The sequence below is a fragment of the Panthera pardus genome, unplaced genomic scaffold, assembly GCF_024362965.1.
Source record: "Panthera pardus isolate Hobbes unplaced genomic scaffold, ASM2436296v1 HiC_scaffold_11, whole genome shotgun sequence".
NCBI classification, from domain to species: Eukaryota; Metazoa; Chordata; class Mammalia; order Carnivora; family Felidae; genus Panthera; species Panthera pardus.
Genome location: NW_026526666.1, coordinates 84,601,470 through 84,628,759, shown reverse-complemented (window position 1 = coordinate 84,628,759; position 27,290 = coordinate 84,601,470). Strand labels below are relative to the sequence as shown.

General features: G+C 48.3%; 1 protein-coding gene across 4 annotated transcripts; it reads right to left on the bottom strand.

Annotated features, from left to right (window-relative positions):
* Nucleotides 1–7,199: 7,199 nt before the first annotated feature.
* Nucleotides 7,200–25,635, bottom strand: TMEM39B (transmembrane protein 39B). 4 transcript variants are annotated; one of them, XM_019429919.2, is made up of 9 exons: nucleotides 25,472–25,635; nucleotides 23,687–23,821; nucleotides 22,958–23,177; nucleotides 22,270–22,353; nucleotides 21,796–21,950; nucleotides 14,594–14,930; nucleotides 13,470–13,657; nucleotides 9,069–9,189; nucleotides 7,200–7,652 (listed from the first exon to the last, which is right to left on the bottom strand). In XM_019429919.2, the coding sequence occupies exons 1-9, from the start codon at nucleotides 25,618–25,620 to the stop codon at nucleotides 7,410–7,412; spliced, it is 1,632 nt and encodes a 543-aa protein (XP_019285464.1). In that variant the 5' UTR covers nucleotides 25,621–25,635; the 3' UTR covers nucleotides 7,200–7,409. The 4 variants fall into 4 exon arrangements, with proteins under 4 accessions (XP_019285464.1, XP_019285465.1, XP_019285466.1 ...); XM_019429920.2 differs by having other exon boundaries at nucleotides 23,687–23,813; nucleotides 25,472–25,575; XM_019429921.2 differs by lacking the exons at nucleotides 21,796–21,950; nucleotides 22,270–22,353; nucleotides 22,958–23,177 and having other exon boundaries at nucleotides 25,472–25,599.
* Nucleotides 25,636–27,290: the final 1,655 nt, after the last annotated feature.

Genomic DNA, 27,290 nt, shown 5'->3' with positions numbered 1-27,290 from the left:
CCCTGGCAAATCTCTTTTATTTTATTTAAAAAAATTTGGGGTGGGCGCCTGGGTGGCTCAGTCAGTTAAGCGTCTGACTTCAGCTCAGGTCATGATCTCACCGTCCATGAGTTCAAGCCCCGTGTTGGGCTCTGTGCTGACAGCTCAGAGCTTAGAGCCTGCTTCAGATTCTGTGTCTCCCTCTCTCTCTGCCCCTCCCCTGCTCACACTCTGTCTCTGTCTCTCAAAAATAAAATAAAAACAGGGGTGCCTGGATAGTTCAGTCAGTTGTGTCAGACTTCAGCTCAGGTCATGATCTTGTGGTTCGTGAGTTTGAGCCCTGTGTCGTCGGGCCCTGGGCTGACAGCTCACAACCTGGAGCCTGCATTGGATTCTGTGTCTTCCTCTCTCTCTGTCGCTCCCCTGCTCACGCTCTGTCTCACTCTATCTCTTAAAAATAAATAAACATTAAAAGAAATAAAGGGGTGCCTGGGTGGCTCAGTTGGTTAAGCATCCAACTTCGGCTCAGGTCATGATCTCACAGTTTGTGAGTTCGAGCCCTGCACTGGGCTCTATGCTCTCAGCCCAGAGCCTGGAGGCTGCTTTGGGTTCTGTGTCTCCCTCTCTCTCTGCCCCTTCCCCACTCATGCTTTGTCTCTCTTCCTCTCTCAAAAATAAACAAACATTAAAATTTTTAAAAAGGAAAGAAAAGAAAATAAAAACATTAAAACATTAAAAAAAAATAAAAATGTTTAGTGTTTATTTTTGAGAGCGAAAGAGAGCCGTGTGTGCAATCACAGGAGGGGCAGAGAGAGTGAGGGAGACACAGAATCCGAAGCAGGCTCCAGGCTCTGAGCTATCAGCACAGGGCCCCATGCAGTGCTTGAACTCAAGAACCATGAAGTCGTGACCTGAGGTAAAGTCAGACGTTTAAAGGACTGAGCCACCCAGGCACCCCACTAACAAATCTCTTTTAAATAAAGAAAGCTTTTCCAGAAATCCCTCAGGCTTCCCTTCCTATCTAATTACAGCCAGAGCTGAATCACATAGCCAAGCCTAAATCAATCACTGCCTAGGGAGACAGAATTACAATGATTGGTTTATAGTTTATATTAATCAAGACCTATCCCTGGGGCTGGGGAGGGGCTGCCAGATTCCTGGTTAGCAAAATGGCAGGAATGGTTGATAAAACAACCAGTGTCTGCCAAGACTTAGTCTTAAAAGACTGTGGTCTCTGCTAGGGAGGGTCAGAATAAGTAACTTCCAGAGCTGCAAGCATCACCTCCACAGGGCTCCTAATGGCAGTGAAAGTCACTACAGAAGTCTGTTAAAGCTAATAAAGTTTGGCACAGGACAAACAGTATAGGATACAGGCCAGGGCCTGAGTGGAGCACACCTGACAGGCAGTGAAACACAGCAGGTTCTAGATTCATGGAGGTGTGGTACAGGCTGTGTTAGTGTTCGAAGCACACAAAGGGCCTAGACCACCAGCCTTGGACAAGTCACCTAATCTTCTCAGAGCCTCAGTTTACTCACTTATAAATGGGGATAACCCAAACCACCTCGGATCCCATGTTAGGATTAAATGTATCCTTACGCTAGTTTCACTCCCATCATGTGTATAAAGACCAGCCAGAAACACACACACCAATAGCTGGACGTGCGGAAAGACCAAGTGGGATAGGAGAGAGGTATCTGAAATGGAGTCGGAAAGAAAAAAGGAGGCCACCTGACTCTATACTAAAAAGCCCCTTCAGGACCTTGGTCAGGCTTTGTTGCTCCACATAAGAACTTTCATTTCAGGGGTGCCTGGGTGGCTCAGATGGCTGAGCGTCCGACTTCGGCTCAGGTCATGATCTCATGGTTTGGGAGTTCGAACCTTGCGTCGGGTTCTGTGCTGACAGCTCAAAACCTGGAGCCTGCTTCGGATTCTGTGTCTCCCTCTCTCTGCCTCCGCCCCACTCGTATTCTGTCTCTCTCAAAAATAAACAAAACATTAAAAAAAAAGAAAAAAGAAAAAAATAACTTTCATTTCAAAGTCTACCAGAAAAGGACTAATTTTAGTTCACACCTTAACTCTTCTAAGAGGTTTATGTACAGCAAAATGAGTAAGAATCTCATGTCTGGCTTTGCTGCTTACTAGCTGTGTTATCTTCTCTAAGGTAGTTTCCCAAGCTGTAAACTTATTTCACTGCGCTTAATAAAGTAAACACTAGCTCCTTCCCTTTGAAGGAAGTGTTTCTAAAATTGAAGGCCGACAGAAATCTATAACATAAAAGTCCCCCAAATGTTTCACTTCATAAAGCTGCAGTTAGACAAACCTATCAGGCTTGACACTCGATTCTGAAAACCAGAGTGCTTAAGGGAAAGGAATGCTACTGCAGGTAGAAAAGAATCTGTTCTGATGCCTGCAGAGCCCGTACTAGGCTGTTTTCTAAACACTTGTTATCTTATTTAGTCTTCAAACATCTTGATAACACTCTGTCCCCTCCTTCTAGAGATGAGGAAAGGAAGGATCAGAAGGGAAGAGAAATAACATTTACTGTGAACTGTGCTACATGCTTCCTATGTGCACTGTTGCATGTGATATTTAAGTGACTTCTCTTACTATCTGATATTTAACTGATGAGAGCTAGAAAGTGGCAGGCAGGATTATAATCCCAGATCTGATTCTAAAGTCACTGCCTTGCAAAAAAAAAAAAAAAAAAAAAAAAAAAAAAAGTCATTGCCTTGCTCAAGGGAGTAATTTGTTTCTTCAGGATCTGGGATCTTACAAAACTAAATCCCAGAACCTCATTGAGCACTCCCTTCCACACACAACTTCTGGAGTTAGCAATCTACTTTGTAGTTTTTCAGTTTCTTCAGACTAAAGATTTCAAAGTGGGCACACCAGCACACAAAAACACCTTTACAACTTTGCCTAGGGTTAAAAGCTTTCTTCCCCCTTTTCCAGCCCAACCACTAGGGGGCCAAGCCATAAAGAACTGCAGCTATAACCTAGGGGTCTGGATCACCGGGGTATAGCCACTAACTGTATGACCTTGGGTAAGTTACTTTACCTCTCTCTAAGCCTCAGTTTCCTTACCTGTAAAACAGGGGTAACAGTAGTAACTGGCTCACTAGCTTGTGCATATTAAGAAAAACGTAACATGTAAAGCAGTCAGAACAATACCCGCGCGTAGGAAGAGTTTAGCAAAATGAATCGATTTTAACGCTTAAGAGGAAGTATCTCTTCACTGATGGTTCTGTAGCTAAGTCCAAAGACTTCGCCATCGTATTATCCCTGAGCACAGGCCTTGCCCGCCGGAGTCCCTTCAGAGAGACAGCAACAGGTCGCTCCTTTTCTCCTAACCAGTGCCAGACCCACAAACCTGAAGTCCCGATCTACCACACATGGCCCCGAGGTCTCGGTCTGTGATTTTCTACTACCAGGCTGTCACTGAGTCCAACCGAACCACCCCATTTCCGCCCGCGGCTCGGGAAGTTCTGCCGGCCTTCAGCGGCCCAGGCTGCTTTCGGCATGGCTGCCCCTCGTTACGGGCCTGGAGCTAGCTCGCCTGGCGTTCCCTCACCAGAGGACTCTACTCGCGACGTAGGCAGGATTTCCCTCGAGTTCGGAGGAGCCCCGAATCTAGTCAAGATGCGCGTCGGTCAAACACACGCCTGGAAACGGCTCCCTGAGCGCCGCCCGGGCCTGCCGCCGGGCGCCCGTCCCCCCAGCCGCGGTCTCGGCGCAGGCCGGAGGGTCGGCCCCTTTCCAGCCCCTGGGAACGCGAGGGCTCCGGCCCAAGGCCACCACGTGGGGGCTCCAGGCGTGGCAAGGTGCTCCCGGAATCAGCCCCCAAAGACTGCTCCCGCAGGGGCCCTAGCCCGGCCCCAAACTGGCCTGAGCTGCTCTCCCGGCCTGGCTTCTCCCCTCACACCTATTTGGAGGGGCCTCAGACATTTTCCGCAGACCGGAGACAGGCTCCCGCTAGGCCCCACGCCCCAGGAGTGTCTCAGCTCGAGTCCCCAATTGCCTGGTGTCCTTACTCACCCATCGCGGCTCCGCTCGCTCCTACTTGGCGGCGGCAGCAGCGGCAGCTTCAGCAGTAGCTTCAGCAGACAATATGGCGGATCTGCAGGACGGCAGCCCGAAACGGACAAACAACTTAACATTCAACCCCGGGAAGAAACGCGCTCTCCGCCCCCCAGCCTAGCTTACGGGGAGGAGCGCACTTAAAGAGACCGCAGCTACTGAAGGCGGGGAATAGGGATGGACTATAAAAGGAGTGGTGGAGGGAGATAACTAGGAGGGATACTAAAGAAAGTCAAGTGTGTTCAGGAATTCTCAGCTTTTTCTGCTCCTATTTCCTCTGTATAATGAAGCCACCTCTCCTTGAAAAAATTTTTTCCCAGAAGCACATTCCTTCCTCTCCGTAGTTAAAGCCAATCATAGACCCTGAGCTGGATGTGAGTAAGGGATCACCTGGAGAGGGGGAAGAGATTTGCTTAAGGATATGGAGATAAGGAAATTAAGAAAGCAAAAGTAAACCAGATCATGACTTTATTGGGAGACAAATGGAAAAATAAGGAGACAGATGCAGGGCTTTCTAGCTGACCGTGGGATTTCATCCTCCCCCGCCCACCCCACCAGCAAGCTGAGGGCAGTGGTAGGTTCTGTACTGTTCATCATCGTATCTCCTCCAGCGCCTAGCCCAGTATCTGGCACATGGTATGTGCTCCATAAATAGTTTAGTGAATAAACAAACAAATGAACAGGCCTGAGACTTACACAAAGTGAGGGATATCATCTCCCTTTTTAGAGATGAGGAAATTGAGGCTCTGAGCGTTCACGTGCCTTTTGAATCATGGAATTTATGGCTGGTACACATCAGACCTCCGTTTTGCATGACAGGCCAGCCCTCCTGTCCCCCACCTCAACAAACAGAGAAAGGCTACATCTTCAAGTCACTAGGCCCACAGGGAACTGTCTTTTGGAAGCAGAGTGAGGGACCTGGGTTTCCAAGTCCTGCCACAACATATTGCCTCTTCTACATGTGTGTCTGGCTTGTGCCTGGGCCATTAAGGGAAATAACTCAAAAAGCCAATCCGGAACTCAGGGTCAGGAAAGGGAGCATTATCTTTCTCTTCCTACTTCCACTCCTCAAGGTCAGATCTCTTCATTTTCTCTTGGTCTATTTTGCCAGATCCTCACTGGTCTCTTGTGTCCAGATTCTCCCACTTGTGCCCACCATCTCCGAAATGCAGAGACCTTATGGGGCACCTGTGTAGCTCAGCTGGTTAAGTCTGTAACTCTTGATTTCGGCTCAGGTAATGATCTCGCCGTTCGTGGGATTGAGCCCTGTGTCAGGCTCCAGGCTGGCAGCGCAGAGCCTGCTTGGGATTCTCTCTTCCCCTCTCTCTGCCCTTACCCCACATGTGTGTGCATATGTGGCATGGGTACTTACAAAATAAACATTAAACAATCAGATTTAAAAAAGCAGAGAATTTGTCAGATTGTTCCTCAGCTTAGTTACTTGTCTGCCCTTAGGTAATGCTCAAACATTTCAATCTGACACACAGGCTGGTCCTTATTCACTTCTTGGGCTATTCTCCTCTAAGCCACCCAGGTTCCATTCATATTTGAGGAACCCCTTTCCCCAAGTATGCATCTTTTGTGCCTTTGCATATGCTGTTTCCCCTGCTTGGAATGTAATGCCCTCCCTTCCCCCTTGACCATAGGGTGAACAAATTCACTTTCTTTTTTTTTTTTTTTTAAATTTTTTTTTTTTTTAACGTTTATTTTTGAGACAGAGAGACAGAGCGTGAACAGGGGAGGGGCAGAGAGAGAGAGGGAGACACAGAATCTGAAACAGGCTCCAGGCTCTGAGCAGTCAGCACAGAGCCCGACGCGGGGCTCGAACTCACGGACCGAACTCACGGACCGAGAGATCATGACCTGAGCCGAAGTCGGACGCTTAACCGACCGAGCTACCCAGGCGCCCCCAAATTCACTTTCAAGATCCAGTTCAACTCTCCCCTCCCTAAAAAACCCAATTTTTCCAGACAGAGCCTGGGTACCTATCCTCTGCTCCCCAGTGCCCTGGACACACATTTTCCTCAGCACTTAGCACTCTGATTTGCTTACAAGGTATGTTTCTGTCTCCTGGTTGTCTAAGGTACATCTTTCGTTTTATCTGTCTCATGCTTACCTAGTATGATGCCTTCCTTGACACCAAAAAGTTTTTGTTGCAATATTTGTCTCCCATACACCGCCACAGACTCATCTGCATATCCTGTGGCCAAAAAGGGCTCAGGAAACAAGAGTAGACGAGTGGCTATGACTGTCCTTTTTTCCCAGTGTGAGCCCTCTAGCCTGTCCAGTAAGAGCCAGGTGGTCCTCCAAGCAGCTTTGTTTCCACTCTAGCGCTTGACCTTGCTTACACACCCTCCCTGGCCTAGAACCATTGGTCCACCCTGATCCACCTCCTGCAAAATTTTCCAGCTCTACCCCACCCCCACCCCTTGTTCCCTATCCTTCCTGCTCTAGGAACCATTCTGCTTACCTGCCCCAAATACACCAGAATGTTCCAAATCTCTGTATTACATGTCTCCTTTACTCTGCTTGAAGTGCCTTTCCCCCAGTTTGCCCACCTAGAAAGTGCCTGACAACTCAGACTGTCCCCTCCTTCGAGAAATTCTTAGAGCATTAAACATGCTCTCTCCTGCGCTGCTGTCTTGTAACTGTTAACACCCATCCCAGTGTAGTGTGACCTGTCTGTTTCTGTCTTGGCGTCCTGTCTACCATAGCACCTGACACAGAGCAGGGTCTCAGTGACTGCATGCTGAGAGAATCAGGACATCACATTTTGAGAGGATAGTGGTGTTGTCTTTTGGGAGGGTTTTTTGGCTGCTGTGTTACCTTCGGCAAGTCACTATAGCTCTCTGAGCTTGTTATTCACCTATAGAGTTAGAGTGACAGTACCTACCTCCTAGGGTTGACATAAAAGTTGGATTGAAACAAGGCTTATAATACACATGAGAGTAATGTCTGATACACAGCATTCAGCCAGCGGTAAACACCATGACTTCTGGTGTCTCATTTCCTCTCCACTGGAGCAGGCAGGACCCATGAGGACCCCAGAAGCCACACACAGGGCTTCCTGGCCCAGAATCCTAACCTCTGCTCTCTGCCTGACAGGCAAGAAGGGAAAGAAACACAGGACACACAGGCTTAATGGGAGTATAAAAATAGGACTTTTTTCCCCCCTCATAATCACATCAATTATCAAAGAAAGAAACAGTATGTAACAAAAATACAAAGCTCTGGTCAATTTTTTTGTCTGTTTTTGTGTTTTTTTGCTCCCTCACCCAACCCTCCCCAACAGCCCCTTCCCAGAGAGCTCCTGGCTGAAGCCTGGATGCTGTCCCTGGGGTCACCCTGGGGCTTAGGAGAACCGGTGGTCCAGGTCCCTCTGGGGGCTGGCCGAGTAGGAGTAGGCCTTGCCCAATACCAAGCGGTCCCGCAGCAGCTTGAAGAAGGCATAGTAGTTGCTGAAGAGGATGAGCGCCAGGGAGATCGTCTGGTGCCACTTTTCAGAGGACATTAAGGAGTACAGCTGGTAGACAATGACAGCACCCTCCAGCAGCAGAAGGATGTTGAGGATCCTCAGGGGTTTGCTGAAAAAGAACTGCCCAGGAAAGGGTAGGCAGGGACTGGAAAGTATGTTCGAGGAGCCTGCCTCCCAGATGGGGGTTTGGGGTGGGCCAGGGAAGGGGACAGGCTCTGGGGGACCCATGCAGACTTGGGTGGGGAGGAAGACTGTGAGGTTGGACACGGACTTTGCCACCTCTCCGCCTCTGCCTGTGGTGTTTCTTTTCCGGGAAGCTTTTCTTGAGAGGTTTCGCTTACTCCCTCAAACTTTTTCTGGTCTATAATCGACACCTTTTTATATGTGATCCTCCTGGGTATAGTCAGGCCTGAACAAATTAGAATCTTACGACACAGGCATGGAAAGTCATCATAGACTCTACAGTCTGAGAAACCCACTTCTTCATGGGTAGCATCCTGATCTAGGCCAGAAGCTTCTAGGGCATGTGGCGACACCTCACTCTGACCTGGTATTTACAAAGGAAGACAGAGTGTGGGGACTTGAGAAAAATGTTCTCATCCGTTCCAAAGTGCAATCAACGTCTTAGGGAATTTCAATTCTGCAGGGACCAAGGTACCTGACCTCAAGAGCTACTTAAAGGATGGGAAGAGAAGTGGCAGGAAATGGGAGTCCAAGAAACCAGCATGCCAGGCTCAGTTCTGAACCTGACAGGCTACAGGACCTTGGGCAAGTCCCTTTCCTGTCGGGGCCTCGGGTTTCTCTACCGTGAAGAGATGACCCAGATCAATGATTCCTCAAACTGTGTTCCTTGGAACCCTGGGTTCTGAGGAGGTCTTTTAGGGGCTATAGCAGTGGTGAGTGGGAACTGAAGGGAGTTCCAACTCTTTCAAATAGAGTAGTGCCAGGAGGTCCTATATACCAGACTTCAGTCTATGACTGTGTTGGAAAAAAGGCTTTTGAGAGTAAAATAAGTAAATAAAATGGAGACCACTAGCCTCAATGATTTTGAGCAACCCTTTCCATAATGCTGAGTCCAGGAGTCATGACCATCAGATCCCAAGTTTCCGAGCAAGGCACCCTTGAACGAGTTAGACCCTCTGAGCCAATTTCAGTCTCGGAAAATGGGGAGAGCCGTGGTGTTTCTCTCACACACAGGCGAAGACTGCACGGAGGCTACATGGCAACTGCTTACCACTGTGCCTGGAGCACCATATGGAATGGGGATAGTTCTTATTTTCGCCACTGAGAACCTCTTCTTTTATTGTATCATCCTCCCCGCCTCCACCCGGTGTTTTCGAGGATCAGCCACCAAGTGAGCTGCAGTTATGAAGTCACCACTGGTATGGCTGTCCTTGTGCTGCACAGTGTGTAGTTTCCGCTGGATTTGGGAAATGCGGAAAATAGCTGTCTCTTGCTAGGACATCACCTTCCCGTCCAGATCCTCCTGCTCTCCAGATCAGGCCCCACCCCTCCTTCCCAGGGGAGGAGACTCACGTGGAAGCGGAAGTGGGAGACGTCAGAGGGGATAGCCACGTTGTAGTGGCCCACTGCCTTGTAGACGTTCTTGCTGTGTTTCACCAGCACACCCTGCGGCCACATGCATTCTTCCGTCCACCTGGAGGCACAGCCCAACAGTGCCCCTTATGCCCAGCTCACCCACAAAAGGGGGTACCAGAAGCCTGGGCCTGGCGTGATCACCAGGGCCCCCGACTCCCATTTCTATCATTTAGACACAGTGACTTTCCTTTTCTGGGTCTCAGCTGCCTCCTCTGTAAAATGGGGTAACAATCATGAGAAATTCACTGCACTGGGAGGCAGAGGGCCTAGGGTTGTCATTCATGTCTGAGAGACCGTCCAGAAAACCCTTTTCCCTCTTTGGGTGCATTTTCCTCACCTGCTCTTAACCTCTAGCCTCCAGCTGGTCTACTACACAGCTGCCCGAGTGGTCTTTGTAAAACACCAAGCTGAGCCTATTCTCTGCTCGAACCCCCTTAAGTGTTTTCAGTGCTCTCAGAGTCAAGTCCCCAGGGATGTGGTGTTGCCGCTGAGGCCCTTCCGTGACTCCCACCGCACAGCTCAGGCACAAGCCATTCAGAACGGTCTCTAATTCCTCCAGCACAGCTTACCGTTTCATGTCTCTGCGCAAGTCTCTCCCTCCGACTGAACTGTACTTCCTGATGCCGTATCCTTCCGGCAGGCTCTTTCCAAACTCAGGATCCTCCAGAAACCCTTCCTCAAACTCCCCACAGAGTTCAGCATTCTTCAACTGCTCCCTGAATCTCCTGCTACTGGTCCACTTTCCCCAGTGTTTTATCACTTATGTATTTCCCTGTATCCCTCACTAATCTGGGAACCCTTGACGGAAGAGATGGTATCCAATTCATCTCTACGACCTCAGAGCATGACACAAGGCCCGGCACAGAGGGACTTCAATAAGCATGTGATTGAGATGGTGGGATCTTCCAAATCTTCCAGTGTTCTGCCAGATATCACAGGGACTCCCGGGGTCCTGGGCCAGAGGACAGAGAATTGCTGTCTACAAAAAACTCTATCTCATTCCTACCCTGTTGATTCATTCACTTAAAAACCAGTCATCAGGGCACCTGGATGGCTCAGTTAGTTAAGCGTCTGACTCTTGATTTCAGTTCAGGTCAGGATCTCAGGGTTGTGAGAGCCAGCCCCGCATCAGGCTCCGTGCTAGGTATGGAGCCTGCTTGAGATGCTCTCTCTCCCTCTCCCTATGTCCCTTCCCTGCTTGCATGGTACTCTCTCTCAAAAAAAACCAAACCAAAACAAAACAAAAAAACAAAAAGACGGGCACCTGGGTGGCTCAGTTGATTAAACGTCTGACTTCAGCTCAGGTCATGATCTCACGGCTTGTGGGTTTGAGCCCTGCGTCTGAGCCTGCTTCAGATTCTGCGTCTCCCTCTCTCTCTCTGCCCCCACCCCCAAAATAAAAAAATAAAACTTAAAAAAAAGAAAATAAAAAAGAAAAACCAGCTATCACATTATACCTAATAACACAGATGAAACTCACAGGGATGTGCTGAATGAAAAAGAAACTGAACCCAAGATTTCATTTACATGAACTTGTAGAACAGCCAAAACTAACCTGTGGTTAGTTTATTTATTTATTTAAAAAAAAAATTTTTTTTTTTTGAGAGAGAACACGAGCACGTGTACACGCATGAGTGAGGGAGAAGGACAGAGGGAGAGAGAATCTTTTTTTAAAATGTTTATTTATTTTTATTTTGAGAGAGAAAGTGTGTGCAGGGGAGGGGCAGAGAAAGAATCCCAAGCATGTGGGGCCTGATCTCACGAATCGTGAGATCATGACCTGAGCCAAAATCATGAGTTGGGACACTTAACCAACTGAGCCATCCAGGCACCCCGAGAGAGAGAGAGAATCTTTTTTTTGAGATTTATTTACTTTTGAAAGAGAGAGGGCAAGCGGAGAAGGACAAAGAGGAGGGCAGAAGATCCAAAGCGGGCTCTGTGCTGACAGCAGTGAGCCCAATGGGGGATTCGAACCCATGAGCCGTGAGATCATGACCTGAGCCGAAGTCAGATGCTCAACCAACTGAGCTATTCAGATGCCCCAAGAGAGAGAATCTTAAGCAGGCTCCATGCTCAGCACGGAGCCCGATGCGGGATTTGATCCCACGACCCTGGGATCATGACTGGAGCAGAAATCACGAGTCGGATGCTCAACCAACTGAGCTACTCAGGCAACCCCCTATGGTTAGTTTTGAAAGAATGTAGAAAAATAGTTGTCTGGGTGGTGGTGGTGAGGGGGCGGTCATTGGCAAAAGCTAGGAGGAAATTTTCAGAGGCTGTAAATGTTCTACATCTTGATTCGATGTGGGCTATGTGGGTATATATGACTATCAAAACTCAAAGAATTATACACTTTAAGATCTATGCATTTCACTATATGTAAATTTTACCTTATAAAAAGACTAGACACGAACCACAAAAATTTACTGTGGCCCTATTATAAGCCAGGCACTCTGGGAGTGAGATGGCTGAGTACTTGACAGGCAAGGACCCTGACGACCGGGAGCTTTACTCCTGGAATAACAGCCAAGTAACTAAGCAAACACAGCAGAGTGTTAGGTGCAATGATCATGATATTATGGGGTTGTGGGAACACAGGGGAGGGGCGCCAAACCCATCCTGGGTGGTGAGGAAAGTGTTCCTGGAGGAAGCAAAGTGCTAAGGAATGCATAAGAATTAATCAGGAAAAGAATTGGAAAGGGTGTTCCAGGCAAAACAAGCATCATATGCAAAACCCTGGATACACACATGCATATAGAATTTGAGGATCTGAAGCAGTTTGGTCTGGCTAAGGCAGAGTATGAGTGGAGGCATGGTAAGAGATGAGGCAGAAAAGGCTGGCAGGACCCAGTGTAGCAGCTGGGAAGCCATGTGCAGGAGCCTGGGTCTTCTCTGTGGACCACGGTGAGCTACAGACAGGTACCTCCCTCATGTTCAGCTATATTCTTATTTTTCTCATTTTATTTTTTTATTTTTTTATTAGTGGGGGGGGGGAGAGAGAGAGAGAGAGAGAGAGAGAGAGAGCGCGCGCACACACATAAGCAGGGGAGGGGGCAGAGAGAAAGAGCATCTTAAGCACACTCCACGGTCTGCATGGAGCCCAATGCTGGGTTCCATCCCATGACCCCACTGAGATCATGACCTGAGCCAAAATCAAGAGTCAGACACTCAACTGACTGAGCCCCCCAGGTGCCCCTTAGCTATATTCTATCTTTCTACTCCTCGCTCCCCTCAGAGGCTATGGCTAAGCCGAGCCCCCTTTGAGCCCATTTGGCAATCTTCATCCCCTTTCCTGGACCACCTGGACAGAGCCTGGGAGGGTCCCTAACTAGCATTGACAGCCAACATCAGGAAGCTTGGCTTCTGTGGCCTTCCTTTGCATCTCTGCTTCTTGGTGGGCCTACCCCTACAAATCTGTCTGGGGGCCTCTTCTCTGCCACACCTTGTGCTCGGCCCACGGCTCAGATAGGATTCAGGTGGGCCCAGCCTCAAGGAGCTTCTGGTCTACTGGGGGAAAGCAGGCAGGAAAATTAGGGTAACCTGGGCGAAAAGTACTGCGGTAAAGGCACCATGAAGGACGAGCCAGGCTGAGGGGAGGCCGGCCCAGCACCTCAGGGCTCCTGAGCAGGTGACTTCTGCCTCTGCAGGGCCGTCCTGCAGCTGGGCTTCTTTCGGCCCATCATCCTAACGATTTGTGTACGGCTGTCACCCCCACCAGACTGTGAACACCTCAAGGACCTTGTCTCAGTCATTTCCTCCCCGTGGCTCTGCTTCCCTGGCCAGGGCTCACCATAACCACGGTCAGGGCTAACACAGCACATATCCTCTGACCAGACAGATGGAATGGGTTCCTTCACTGTTCAAAACCCCCCCAGCCCCCCTCTGCCTGTAGGTCAAAGTCTAAGCTCCTCTGTCCAATACATAGCACCAGGCTGTTTATGGCTTCGGTAGAGGTAAATGCCTGCTGGAAAGGAGGTGACCTAATGATTGAATGGATGAGTGAGCAAGGGACAGAAGGAGAGAAGCAATGAATGAATGCAAGAGCATATTGGTCAACGAGCTGAATAAAGAACAGTCAGCGAATGAGAAAGTCAACGAGTCTGTGAATTTACTGCCTGGCCTCCTGACATCTCCAGCACACTGCAAGTTACCTAAGGACAGAGGACATGTCTGCCTTGGGTCCTGCCATACCCTCCTCTGGCCACAAGGCCCAGCACACCAGATGTGCTCAACAACCACCTGCTGACTGAATGAATGAGTTGGTGACGGAGGAGGGGACTAACTCCAGACACTGACCAGGAGGGCCGGGGTTGGGCAGAGAAGGGCAGGGCGACTCACGGGTGCTGTAGCACGTTGGAGCACAGCGCTGGGTCCACCTTCTGCCAGCAGCCCAGGTGGGCAGCGGCCTTGTGCAGTAGGTCACAGTAGCTGGCAGGCAGCAGGTGCTGCATGAGGATGACTGAGGTGCTGATGGACACCAGGAGGAAGAGCTCGCAGGACCAGCGCTTGTCATAATAATGCGTGTTCTGGGGGCAGGGGGTGGTGGGTTAAGGCCTGGGATGTCCATAATGGCCTCCCTCCCTCCCCCTTCCCTGATTCTGTCTGCCTCGGAAACCAGGACAGCCCTCAGTGGGGGCCTGAGACCAAGGATCAAATACCTAACGAAGAAGGCTTAATCATGGGCTTAGACCCTGTGCCCACTACTCAGTTCTCCACAAGCTCCTCTTACATAAAAACTGCTCCCGCTGCCTACGACTCTGAGCCAGAGCATAGACTCCGGGGTCCAACAGACATCAGTTCAAATCTTGACTCTGCTGCTTTATTAACTATGTGATGCTGGGCAAACCATTTCACTTCTCTGTGCTCTAGCTGCCTCATCTGTTAAATGAGGATAAGAATAGCTACCAACCACCTATGAGAGGCGTTAGGGGGATTATCACACTCCTGAAAGCTCTAGCACATTGTAGGTGTTCAAGAAATATTATGTCCTCTCAGCCTCAAATCATTCAGCGCAGTCTACCCCTGGAGAAATGTTTCCAGCCTACTGTTAGCTGGGGAGGTACCTTCCCAGAAGGCCAGACGAGCAAGAGAGAAGGCACAGGCTTTTGGAGTCATTCACGTCTGGATGAATCCTGGCTTTCCTACTTACTGATGAAGCTGGACATTGTGACATGCCTGTGCCAAAACAGCCACAGTGAAATACAACATCACTGCTTTTTGTTATCAATCAAGTATTATGAACAGCAATATCATGTCCCAATCATTGGCTGGGTGACCTTGCGCAGGCCACTCCCTTTCAGGGAGCCTTGTGCTCTCTACTCTAAAATCGAGGTAGCGGTCACTCTAGCCCTCAAGAGAACAGATGGGAATCTTGTCAAAAACGGTCCAGTTATTTACGCAAGGGGGAGGGCTCCTGCGGGGCAGCTCCCCCCCACTCCCACTCCACGGGCTGAGCTACGTACCTTCACAAACCAGACAGGCACAAAGGCCACGTAATAGGCACTCAGCATGGAGCTGACCAGCACTTCCTTCATGCGCCAGTTGAAGTCCATCTTGAGGAATTCTACCTCGCTGCGGATGAGGCTGGGGGACAGGCAGCAGGCGTGGGTGGGCATGGCATCTGGGCCGTACAGCTGTCGTGTGTGCTGCTTCCACGTCTCCCGCAGCGTCAGCAGGTAGTCCCGGCTCCGTGCCAGGCCACTGACGGCCTCCCGGGGACCCACAGAGGCCATGTGGCTGAAGAGGTTTGTCTTGCGCAGGTCACAGTTCAGCTGCAGGAACGGAATGTACATCCCAAACCTGCTGGGGAAGACAGTGGTGAGGGTAGGCCTGCCCATGGGCCACAATCCCAATCTTTACCCACGGAGGGAATCTTCTTTCCTCCCTGGGCCTTAGCTCTCCCGGCTGCTCAGAGGAGAGAATTTACCCATCCTTCTATACAGCCATCCTCCGGTAAGACATTCAACACACGTATTAGCATCGAGTGCAGGCCAAGCATTGTGCCGAGCGTCGGGAACAAAGTAGGAAGTAGGAGACAAGGCCCTGCCTCACAGTCTATTGCTGACCAACAGTGATCCTAACAGCCCACATTCCTTAGGCACACTCCATGCTCTAGACACTGTACTAAGTGCCTCACACACGTTCTCTTCTTGTGTGTCTCCTAAGAACACAATGCATTAGGTACGGTTATTTTGTACCCTTTTGAGAAAGCTGTGGCTCAGAGAAGTGAAGCGGATTCCCAAAATTTACCCAATGATAAGGAAGCAATAGAGCTGGGATTCAAACCCAGAACTGTCTGGTACCAAAGACCGAGACGCATAATCAACAAATACTAAGAGTAATTCATTAGTTAAAAAAAAAGGTACAAGGGGTGCCTGGCTGGCTCAGTCGGTGGAGCATGCAGCGCTTGATCTCAGGGATGTGAGTTCGAGCCCCGCACTCAGCACAGAGCTTACTTAAACAAAACAAAACAAAACAAAACAAAACAAAACAAAACAAAACAAAAAACGGACGCGGTACCACAAGAGGTCTAAGTTGTTATGGCTGCATACATTAAAGGCAGCTCTTCAGCTTGTGGAGGAAAGCAGTTCAGGGACAGTATTTACCGTGTGCCTATTATGTGCCAAGCACTGAAATGGGCCCTTGAACAGTACAAATCCCTTTCCCTGAGTAGTACCCTTAGGGTTGGTGCTACTCAGTGTGGGGTATTTTGAGTGTATGGCTGGTATCTTTTGAGAAGAAAACTAGATAGACCTAAAGGCCAGGAGAATAGATAATTATAGAAAGTAGCTAAGTGCCAGGGTGCCTGGCTGGCTCAGTTGGTAAAGCATGCAGCTCCTGATCTTGGGGTTGTGAGTTCAAGTACCACATTGGGCATAGAGATTACTTTAAGTATAAATAAATATGTAGGGGGAGAAAAGTAGCTAAGTTAGCCTAGCACGTGTCCATGGAACAGTGTAGTAGGTGCTATTTCGAGGCGTTCCTTTTTTCAGCTTGGGGCTTGTCAATTTCCCCAGGTCCTCAGACACAGCCCCAGAAAGGTCCCTGGGCTGCCCCTACGAGTTAGGGCCAATGAGAATGCTACATTTTCTTCCCCAGAGTAGCGTTTTTCTTCCTTTTCCCTGATGTTCCAAGAAGGAATACATGAGTATCCTTGGGTAAGCAGTTGGCCTTTTTGGGTTTTTGCTTTCTGGTCTATAAAATGGGGATGCTACCATTCTCCCTGGTATAAGGTTAAGTAAGATTACTTTGAGAACTGTGGTCAGCAGCATAACCGTTAGGGTCAAACAGGCCAGGATTAAAATCCCAGCTCTGCTATTGACTAGCACTCTGATTTAGGGCAAGTCATTTCATCTCTATGAGCCTCAGTTTCCTTAATTTGCTTTAAATTACATAGCTTGTACTGATCCTCTACACTCAGGTATTACACCTAGTGTTTTCATAAATACCCTCTTTCAAACCTTGTAACAACACCCAGCATGGTGTTTGACCCAAAGCAGAAGATCCGTAAAATTTTGCTTAGAAAAGAGAGACCAGGGATTCTGTGGGACAGAAAAGAAGACTGTAATGGGACTCCCAAAATATTCTTCAGGATACCCTGTGGGAACGAAGGAGTGGAGCACCGGTAGGATCAGGGTGATACGAGGGATTCCGACTCAAATTTAAGGGCAAGTACTCAAGAATCTCCCTGGTTTTGCCTCTAAGGAGAACTGCAGATACAATTACGTTATTTGGCAACAGCAAGCGACTGCTCCGCGGGTCACAGGTTAGAAGCAGCTTCACTGCAAGATGGCAGATTCCCTCTCACCTTCTCCACTCAAGACGTGACCGTATAAAAGTAGGTAATAAATTCATATCAGCAAAAAGAATGGGAGTGGGGTTATTGGTTCACAAGCGATTTTGACAAATTTAGAAAGCAGCGGGAAACATGTTGGCAGAGGAGGAAGGAAGCCATCAACAGAGCGACGCTGTCCAACAGAAATATAATGAGAATTACATATGTAATTTGAAATTTTCTGGTAGCCACTTTGAAAAAAAATGAAATTAATGTGAATGCTCTGCTTAACCCAATATATGCCACACATTATCATTTCAACATGGCATCATGATTTACCAATGAGATCTTTACTTACTTTCTTTTTTTGTACTAAGCCTTCAGAATCTGATGTGTACTTCACACTTACAACAACACATTTCAATTCAAACGAACTTCTCTCAAATGTTCAATAATAACAGGTAGCTAGAAGCTGCTCAACTGGATGGTGTAGGTCTAGAATATGGTGCGAGGGCTGTACTGGGGGTAGGAGCTTATCTGCCCAGTGACCCAAGAGAGACTCTGGCTTGAAGCAGACACATCTGATAAAGGGTAGAAGTGAGCAGCAGGACTGAACAAATGGGATTAAACAAAGATCTGTATTTATTTATAAGAGTCAGTCCATTTATTCCCTTATTCACCTCACACAATCTACCCTGAAAGATTCTTCTGTAAAGAATGTGAATAAACTACCCTGGGGAGAACTGATATCTCTAATGGGGGCATCCTAGGGTAACCCCCTCACCCTGGTTTCTGGCCTATGGGGGCGCACAACTCACTTATCCTAAAGCAAAGTCTGCCAGTCTGTCGTGTCCTGCTCTTATAGTTAGAATCCCTGGCCAAAGCTCCCACTCATATATACAATGGCAGAGGGAGAGGAAGTGTGCTCCAACCTACTCAGTCCTTCATTTGTAAGTGTAAAGAGACAACTGAAGAAACTAACGATGCTTAGAAGCCTAGCAGCAGGAAACGGAAAGATTGACCCCAGTGGAAAGACAAAATTGAGGGAACATGAGAGATTTTTAAAACAAGAACAGAATGCTATGAGAAAAGGACAATCAGAAAACAAGAAAGAGGTCTGAGAGATAAAAAATTTGCTGAAAAACTCAATAAAAAAGCTGGAAGATAAAGTTGAGAAAATCTCCCTAAAGGCAAAGTAAAAAAAGAGAGAGAGGAGAAAGAGGGGGGAGAGAGACAGAGGGGAAGAAAGACGGGGATGGGGGGGTGGAGAAAGGGAGAGCGATGAAAAATATGAGGGAAAATATAAGAGAAACAGATGATCAGTCTATGAGGTCTACCACCTTAAGAACAGAAGTCCTAGACAGAATAGAAAAAATGGAAGGGAAGATATTATCAAAGAAATAATAGGAGAAAATTTCCCTGATCTGAAGAAATAGCCAAATCTCCAGGTTAAAAAGTCCTAGAGTACAGATACGATGACTGACGAAGTCCCACACCAGACACCTCCTTATAAAATTTCAACTAATCAAAAGACAAACAGGCTACCTCTAAAAGCTTTTAGAAAGGAAAAAACAAGTTATCTACAAAGTAACTGGAATCAAACTGGCATCAGACTTCTCACTGGATGCTAGACACAATGGAATAATATCTTCAGACTTCTGGGAGAATATGAATTTGAACTTAGAAATCTACATTTAGCTGAACCATCAATCAAGTATGAAGGCAGAATAAAGACATTTTTAGACATGCAAGGCCTCTAAATGTATATACCTCCCACACCCATTGTTAAGGAAATTACCTGATAACGCACTCCAGCAAAATAAGGGAGAAAACCAAGAAAGAAGACATGGGATCCAGGAAACAGTGGATCCAACCCAGGAGGGCAGCGAAGGGAAGTCCCAGGCTGAGAGCTGTACAGCAGGCCTAAAGAGCAACCACTCCAGACTGGAGCAGGAGGATGGAAGGCTCCAGGGAGGATGTCTTTAGGGGGAAAAATGGACTCCAGGCAACAGGTAGCATGATTGAGAGGCTGGATAAACTTGAGGATATGTTGAAGGCCCATCACTCTTTTGTCAACAAGAAAAAAGAAAGGCAATTAGAACTCCAAGGAAAAAAAAAGAGCCTGTATTAGACAGTTACAATCTAAATACGAAGCAAACTAAAATGTGGCATGATTTTAAGCAATTGATGGAATGTAAGAAAAGAGAAACCATTTGACTTTGACATGAAGAACTTTCTTTTTTAAGAGGTCCAAGATTATAACTCAGTAACCACAGAGAAGGAACGTTATCTATGCACACTACTTGGTCCTGAAGTGAACGGTATTTTCATATTCATAATAACATCAAGGCTACTTATTGCTTTTTAGCTTTTAGAATTAACCTTAAACAAAGAATGGAAGACTTAAATGTGGTTATATAGGAGAATGTGAATGTCAAGCTTAACAACATAAGAGTATAGCTGCCAGGAAGTGAGAGGAGGAAGAGGGGAGGAAAAGTGGAAGGGTAGAGTTCCTAACATTATTGTCTACATTAAAGGGATTAAGATACTATTGTTGATGAGATAAAAAATACAGGCATGGTGATATTATTGGAAAAGATAATCAATAGAAAAATAAAAATAATAAGTTATCAAATACTGGGAATAGTATGGATGGAAGGGTGAATTAAGTAAATCTTCACCTGTCATTGAAGGGAATCAATGTATGTATTTGTGTGTGCTTGTATAAGCATAAAACATTTATTTCCAGGATATACAAGAAACCAGAAATGGTGGTGGTTACCTCTTGGAAGGGAAACTGGGTAGCTAAGAGACAGGAGCCAAAGAGAGACTTCTTCATTCTATGTTCTTATATACATTTTTACACATATTTATACATTTTGAATTTTAACTATGTAAACCTATTATCCAGCTATAAAATCAATGATAAATTTTTGAAAGGAATAAAGATACTAGAATTATGGAGGTAACTCCTTTTTGAAAGGAATAAAGATACTAGAATTATGGAGGTAACTCAAAAAACACTGAAAGTCAGAAACAGTGAGAGAGATCGCTTTGGAGAAGTGGGACTAAAAAGCTAGTAAGTAGGGCGCCTGGGGGGCTCAGTCAGTTAAATGTGTCTGACTCTTGATTTCAGCTCAACTCATGATCTCATGGTACAGGAGTTCAAGCCCCGCATCGGGCTCCGTGCTGACAGTGCACAGCCTGCTTGGGATTCTCTCTCTCCCTCTTTCTCTGCCTCTCTTCTGCTCGTGCTCATTCTCTCAAAATGAGTACACTTAAAAAATAAATAAATAAAAAGCGAAAAAGTGGGGTTGGAGGCTGTTGTTCATCATAAGCTTTTTAGCACTACTGGACTGATTTGTTAGGCTATGTATGTCTTATGCTAATAAAAATTTAAACATTAAATAATAATAAAAAAAAAAGGCAAAGTATGAATACTAAATGATACCTGTCCCCAAAGAGAATGGATTCACTGGATAGCAACCAGAAAGTGAGAAAATTAAGGCAACTATTGACAGCTCTAACCATTTGTTATCATCTATCAAAAATGTACTGCACCTTTCAGTACAGTCATTCTACTTCTGGGAACCTGTTGACAGAAATATTGGACAAGTGGGCAAAGATGTATGCAAAAGAATGTTCCCTACCTCACGGTCTCCAATAGGGAAAGCTAGGAACACCTCAAAAGGGCACCAATAGAAGACAAGTACAACTGTGAAAAATCTACACAATGGAATACTATAGGCTATTTAAAAAAAATGAGGCAAACCTGTATGCATCGCCATGGAAAAATACCCAAGTTATATGATGATGCAAAAAAATGCAGTAAATTGTACAATATCATGCATAGTTTAATTCCTTTTTGTTAAAAAAAAAAAAAGTATACGTGTGTATGCTCGGACAGAAAAATTTGGAAGGATATGCTGCAAATAATGGTTTTCTGGAGGACTGGTGTTCTATAGGACTTTCATTTTCTACATTAAAAGCTTCTGTAAAGTTTAATGTTTTTATATGACACATGTGTCACTCTTGTAATTAAACACTAGTTATAACTGAAACAAGTGTGATGGGGCTCCTCCCATGACAGTGCCCTTTTGGTCATGCAAGGTACAGAGGGAGGAGTATCCAGCTCTGAAGCTTCCCGGGACACAGAAATGGCCCAGCCTGAGGAAGTTCATGAACCAGAAAGCCCAGGGGTTGGGAAATGATTGTAAATGCCCAGGCAGCCAGGAGCCTGCCCCAAGAACAGCCAGCGTGGACATCTTGCCAAAGCTCTCCCTGGTTCTAGGTCAGAAGGGGGAAGTCCTGGGCTCTTTCCAGACACTGTCTTTCCGTCCTCAATAATCTGGGCTCTGGTGAGATGGAGTGAGTGAGCAAAACAAACACAAAGACTGACATACACGCACAGACGTGTAGATATGCACACACACTTCATGCATAGACACCCACACAGAGAGACATGCACACACGCAGGTGCTCGCATGCACACAGACCTGGGGGAGGCACCGAGAGATTACATAAACATTAACATACAAAAAAAGACAGAGAAAGAGAAAGAACCAGAGAGAGAAGAAAGAGAGAGGAGGACAAAGCCCATGCACCCCTATCAGGAACTGTTCCTTTGGCATATAGGCTCAGATCTGAGTCCCATTCTGACCTCCCCCTTGGTGGCACCTTGGGTAAATTAGGCCTGCTGTCTCAGTTTCTGCTCCTGCAAAAAACTAATCACCTTAGTCTCAGGGGGATGTTCTCAGACAACGTGAGAGGATATTGCTGCTGCCCTGCCATGAGTCTTCCAGGCATGGGGGCCTGCTGACCCAGCCACACTCAGGGCAGAGGTCAGGAGCCAGGTGCTAGGCAGTGAGGGGTGGAGTGAGGGGTACTCACGGATAGCAGAGGAACAGGAGGTTCAGGAAGGAGTAGGTCCTGAAGAGGTGGATGAGGGAGCGGCACAGACTCCAGCCTGTTGCCGTGAGAACGGTGAAGCGGGTGAGGAACAGCAGGATGGAGCGAAAGAGGGAGACCTTCCCCCTCTGAGAAGCCTGGGTCAGGGCGAGATAGGACAGGATGGGGCCTTGGATAGGCCACGGGGACTGTGCCCAAATCCCACCCAGCGTGACCTGTGATCCCACCCAGGGAACCATGGGGCAGCAGGCCGGACAGAACCTGGCAAGGTGAATGCTTTTCCTTGGCGCCCAGGAAACTCCAAGAGTAACGGGATGTGAGGAATGTTCTTCAACCAAGTTCAAAGGGAGCCCCAAGGAAAATGCCTTGGGCTTGAAGGGCTAGGCGTGTTTCCTTGGTACCCCCAGGGGAAAGGCGAGTCCCCAAGTCCCCGGTCATCCTCTAGGACCCAATCACCTCCTTCACGATGGACCCAATGAAGCGGCGGCCCAGAACGATGGTGGTCACCATCAGCAAGTTGAAGTCGATCAGGTGGAAATTCTGTCAGGGGGCAGAGGCTGGGGGTCACGTGGGCCCCCTGCCCATATACGGGCTTTTTTCAAACCCACCTCCCCCTGCCCGGTCCTTTCCACAGGGACTATCCCCACTCTCCGACCTTCACAAGTCTCTAGCTGAGTCAGGCCAGGAAATTACCTAGAGGAGCAGAACAGGACCCAGAGGAGGGAAGTGGGACAGTCCCTGGAGATAAGAGAGTGGTGTGTGAGCCCTGTTGCTCTGATCACCCATGCTCCGGTCCCTGAACCTCTCTTTCTACACGGAGATCTTTCCACTCCTTAAAATACTCAGGTATGCCTGTGGCTCTTCTCCCCCACAGGACTTAAGATTCTGCCTTCCTTTAGGCAAAATCTATCCAATTTATCTCCACTACCTTTGAACCGCCTAATGCAGTACTGAGCAATTCGGGTGAGTGTTCAGGAATCATTCATTTTCTGTTCCTTCTACATGTTCTATGCCCGGCATGAGGCCAAATGTACAGGGCACTCGGTAAGCTGTGTTAAACTGAAGCCAAACGTCACACACACACACACACACACACACACACACACACACACACACACACAGCTGGTCCTAGCTGGGCACCTACCAGGGAGGTGTGGGATGGCGGGTGGGAAGGCGGATACCACCACACTGTCTTGTAGATGTTGATGTAGTGGACGAAGAGGGCTATGAGCTGGCAGAAGAAGAGCTGCAACTCAAACAGAATGCTGGCCTGGACTGGCAGCTCGGGGATCTTGCAGTGCTGTAGGGGCACGACTGTCTGGGTGGCCAGAGGGGGGCTGGAGAGGCCCGTCCCAGAACTGCTCCTGGGAGGAGGGGAGGGAAAAAAACATCAGGAGCTGTCCTGAAAACCCCACCAAGAAGGGCTTCTGGGGCAAAGGATGGTGAGGTTGGGTCAGAAAAGCAGCACAAGGCAAACACGGAGTCTTAACCCTGCCTGTCGGACAAAGGAGCCGACAGACACTTTTCCTATCCCTAATCTTATTCAGGCTTTCCAACATTCCCCAGGAAGGAAAGAATTACTAGATCCATTTTACAGATGAGGAAAAGGAGGCCCAATGAACGGAGACAACTTGCTGAAGCCACCAGAAAATCAGGAGCAGAATTGTAAGTGGAATCCTGTAACTGGGCTTACTATACTATGTCCCTCTGCATCTACCCAAGTGACCACCACTCTGGGTCTTTTGCTGCTCACTGCACTCTAAGCCCCCGTCTGGGATCTGGGGTATCACATCCTAGAGCCCAGTGAGAGAGAGCTTTGTTCATACTGCCCCTGTGAGCCCACAGTGAGGGGCAAGACACAGAGGTGGTTTACCTGGTGCGGGAGCGGACACTGGTGACTGATGCGCTGGAAGTATGGCCCCCACCAGAGCCCCCTGACGATCCTGGCTCACACAGTGGATTTCGACAGTAGGATGTCCTGTTGGGACCTCTTCGTCCTCCTGTGGGACTCAACATAAAATAGATCCTCAAGCCGGAGGGCATATATCAAGGATAACAGCAATGATACTGGCTACCAGTTACCTGGTGTCTCGTTTTATCATTCAATCACAGAGACCTCTGATCTGGCCCCTGCCTACGGCTTCAACCTCATCTCCCATTCCCTGCCTGGCCTCCAAGCTTCGGCCATCCTGTCCTTTCTCTCCTTAAGCAAATCAAACTTGTTGCTACCTCTTATCCTTGCTGTATGTCTGGAGAGCCCTCCCCTGACTGCCATTTTTTAAGCATCTGCCCCCATAACCCTCTTATTTCTACTTTTTTCACAATTCAGTCTTAGAATTTATCTTATTCACTTGTTAACATATGTATCGTCTTTCTCACTAGAGCAGGAAGTCAGTGAGGTCATTAACTTTAGCTGTCATTTTCACTGTGTATCCCCTCCCCCTACCACAGAGCCCAGCATAAAGTTAAGTGCTCTATAAATCTGTCTTGATGAGTGGCTGAACCCAGCAAAATAGGTTTCCCACAGATTAGGAAACTGAGTTTACACTGTGTCACGGGTAATTGGTGGGTCTGAGGCTTGAGCTCTTAGCTCTGGCGTACGCTGTCCTGTTCAGATACTACAAGCCTCTCTAGGCTTATGATGCTGGGCACCCTTGAGGTCTTTTTCTCAAGAGCCCAAGATCCAGCTCAGTAGGCATCCTGGGGTTTCATGGTCAGGACCAGGACCTGAGCACAGGGTCAAGGATGTGGGTTCTGGGAGAATGCTGTGGTTGTGGACCCAAACCCTATTTCTCTAAGCTTGTCAGTGTAGCCCAAACTCCCAGGCACCATCCTGCACAAAAGCCCTGCACAAAGGTCCTAAGCACCACCCCAGTCCTAATCAAAATTACATCCCTGTTCAAACCACCTCATGGCAACAGAGCCTGCACTCGCCTAGCTTCCCAGCTCAGAAGGTTTTCTCACACGTGTCTCCAAAAAGTACTTGTTCAGCTCTGCCCCCAGTCAGGCTCCAACCCAGAAGCTCTGTTCATACACTATTACACCTGGCTTAAAACATCCCACATAAGCACCTTCAGTCCAAAAGCTCTGCCCACACCCACTCTCCTCTCTTTAGAAGCTCTACACCCACGTAAAGCCCCTAGGCCCAGAAGCCCCGCCTACACACAGTTGTCAGCCCAGAATACGCGCCCACAAGCCAATAAAAGCTCTCTTTGCCCAGAAGCGCGGCTCCAGAATGGGCTCCCTAGGTCCGGAAGGTCTTCTCGCCCCGCCGCCCCTCGTGCAAAGCCCGAAAACCCAGAAAGTTCGCCCCCGAACAAACGCCTACAACCCAGGAGCTCCGCCCCAGCAGTAAGGCCCCGCCTACCGCTACGCCCCGTCCCCGCTTCTAACCCAGGTGAGCGGGTCTTCACCAAAGCCCAAGCCCCCACGGGCCCTCTCCCTTTTAGAAGCCCCGCCTACCGCGCCAATGCCCCGCCCCTATAACCGAGGCCCCACCCTGCAAAGCGACAGGAGGGGGCGGGGCCCCTCTGTGCCCCGCATCCCCTCCCCCTTCCCTCGCCGGGATCTTGTCCGCGTGGGGGAGCAATCAGCAGCTTGGCCATCCCGACCCCCACGTCTGCCCGTTCCCCGGCCGAGCCGGACCCGCTCCGCTCACCCATCTCCTCCCCCCGGCGCTCTCCGCTCCGCCGCCGCAGCTCCTGCGGGCAATATGTCGGAGGCGACGGCGGCCGGGAGAGGACTAACCGCCGCAGCCCAGTCCCCGGGTATCAGTCGCGCGCTCCCGCCTGGCCGCCAAATTTGCATACAAGGCGGGCTGGAAGCTGGGAACGCGCTTCTTAAAGGGGCCGCGCGGACAAAGGCGGTGCCTGCGCGCTCTCTTTGTCTCCAGGTCCCCTACGCCCTTGCAGCAGCTGCTGCTCGGGAGACCCCAGAGGGAGGGAAGTCACCTCCTGCTTTTCCCTTGCGTGCCTTCTCCCACCGTCTCTTCAGGCCGGAGGGAGGGGACCGGAACCGTCCCTCGGCTCCTGCGCGAGATGGACTGTATCCTTGAGTGGCCCCCCGGCGGCTCAAATTCAACGCGTCCCAAATTGGGCTTTCATTTGTCTTTAGCCTTATTGTTCTCTGGTCCACCCTAGCGAAAACCTGGGAGTCGTTTCCCTCGACCCCCCACACCCACTCTTTCACTTAGTTTTGCTGACCCTAAATCCTAAATATTTCTCCTGCCACCACCTTAGTTCAAATCCTGCTTCTGCCAATTCTGAGCCTTGAAATCTTTTTTCTTGCTCTTTACAATGAGGCTCGTAATATTCACCTTATAGGTCTTGGTGAGGATTGAATGAGATAACGCTCACAGAACAGGGTCTGTTTTTAAAAATGTTAGCCATTATTATTAGGATGCATGGCAAGCACTTAACACAGGAAACACTCAGTAAATGAGGTACTGTTACCAAGTGTTATGATTTCTTCCCTCACAAAACCTGTAAACTGTCTTAATCACCTGGTAGCTCCATGGCTTAGCACAGTGCTTGGCACGTAATAGACATCAATATTCAATTAATTGAATGAATTAGTAGATATTTGATATTCATACTTACAGTTAACTGGGAGGAGATGGACATAAAATTAGTAAATTCTGTAGTATATCAGGAGGGAATAATTGTGGGGGTAAACAGGAGAGGGGTATGGGAGGTTGCAATTTTAAACAGGACAGTCAGAGTAGGCTTCACTGTGAAGGTGACTTTTGACCAAACACTTGAAGGAAATGAGTGAGTCATGTAGACATCCAGAGAAAACGGGTATTCTGGGCTGGGCAGAGGGGAAAAAAAAAAAAAATCAGGTATGAACCCAGCTAATGTGTTTAAGAAGCGGCAAGGTCAGGGGCACCTGGGTGGCTCAGTTGGTTGAGCATCTGGCTTCGGTTCAGATCGTGATCTCACAGTCTGTGGGTTTGAGCCCTGCATCGGGCTCTGGTGCTGACAGCTCAGAGCCTGGAGCCTGCTTTGGATTCTGTCTCCCTTTCTGCCCCTCCCCTGCTCACACTCTGTCTCTCTCTGTCTCAAAAATAAATTAATTTTTTTTTTTTTTTTTAACTTAAGAAATGGCAAGGTCAGTTTGGCTTGGCTGAAATAGACATGAGAGTGGGATGTGAGAAGGGGTGGACACTATAGGGCTCCTACTTACTCTGAATGGGATGGGGAAGATGGAGGGTTTGAACTTACATTTTATTTTTTAAGTTTATTTTGAGAGAGAGCATGAGGGTGCGTGTGTGCACGTGGAGGGGAGAAGCAGAGAGAGAGGAAGAGAGCGAATCCCAAGCAGGCTCCGTGCTGTCAGCACAGAGCCCCACACAGGACTTGATCTCAAGAACGGTGAGATCGTGGATGAATTGAGCTGAAATTGAGTGTCGGATGCTTAACTGACTGAGCCACCCAGGCTCCTCTGAACTTACATTAAAAAAATTTTTTTTAATGTTT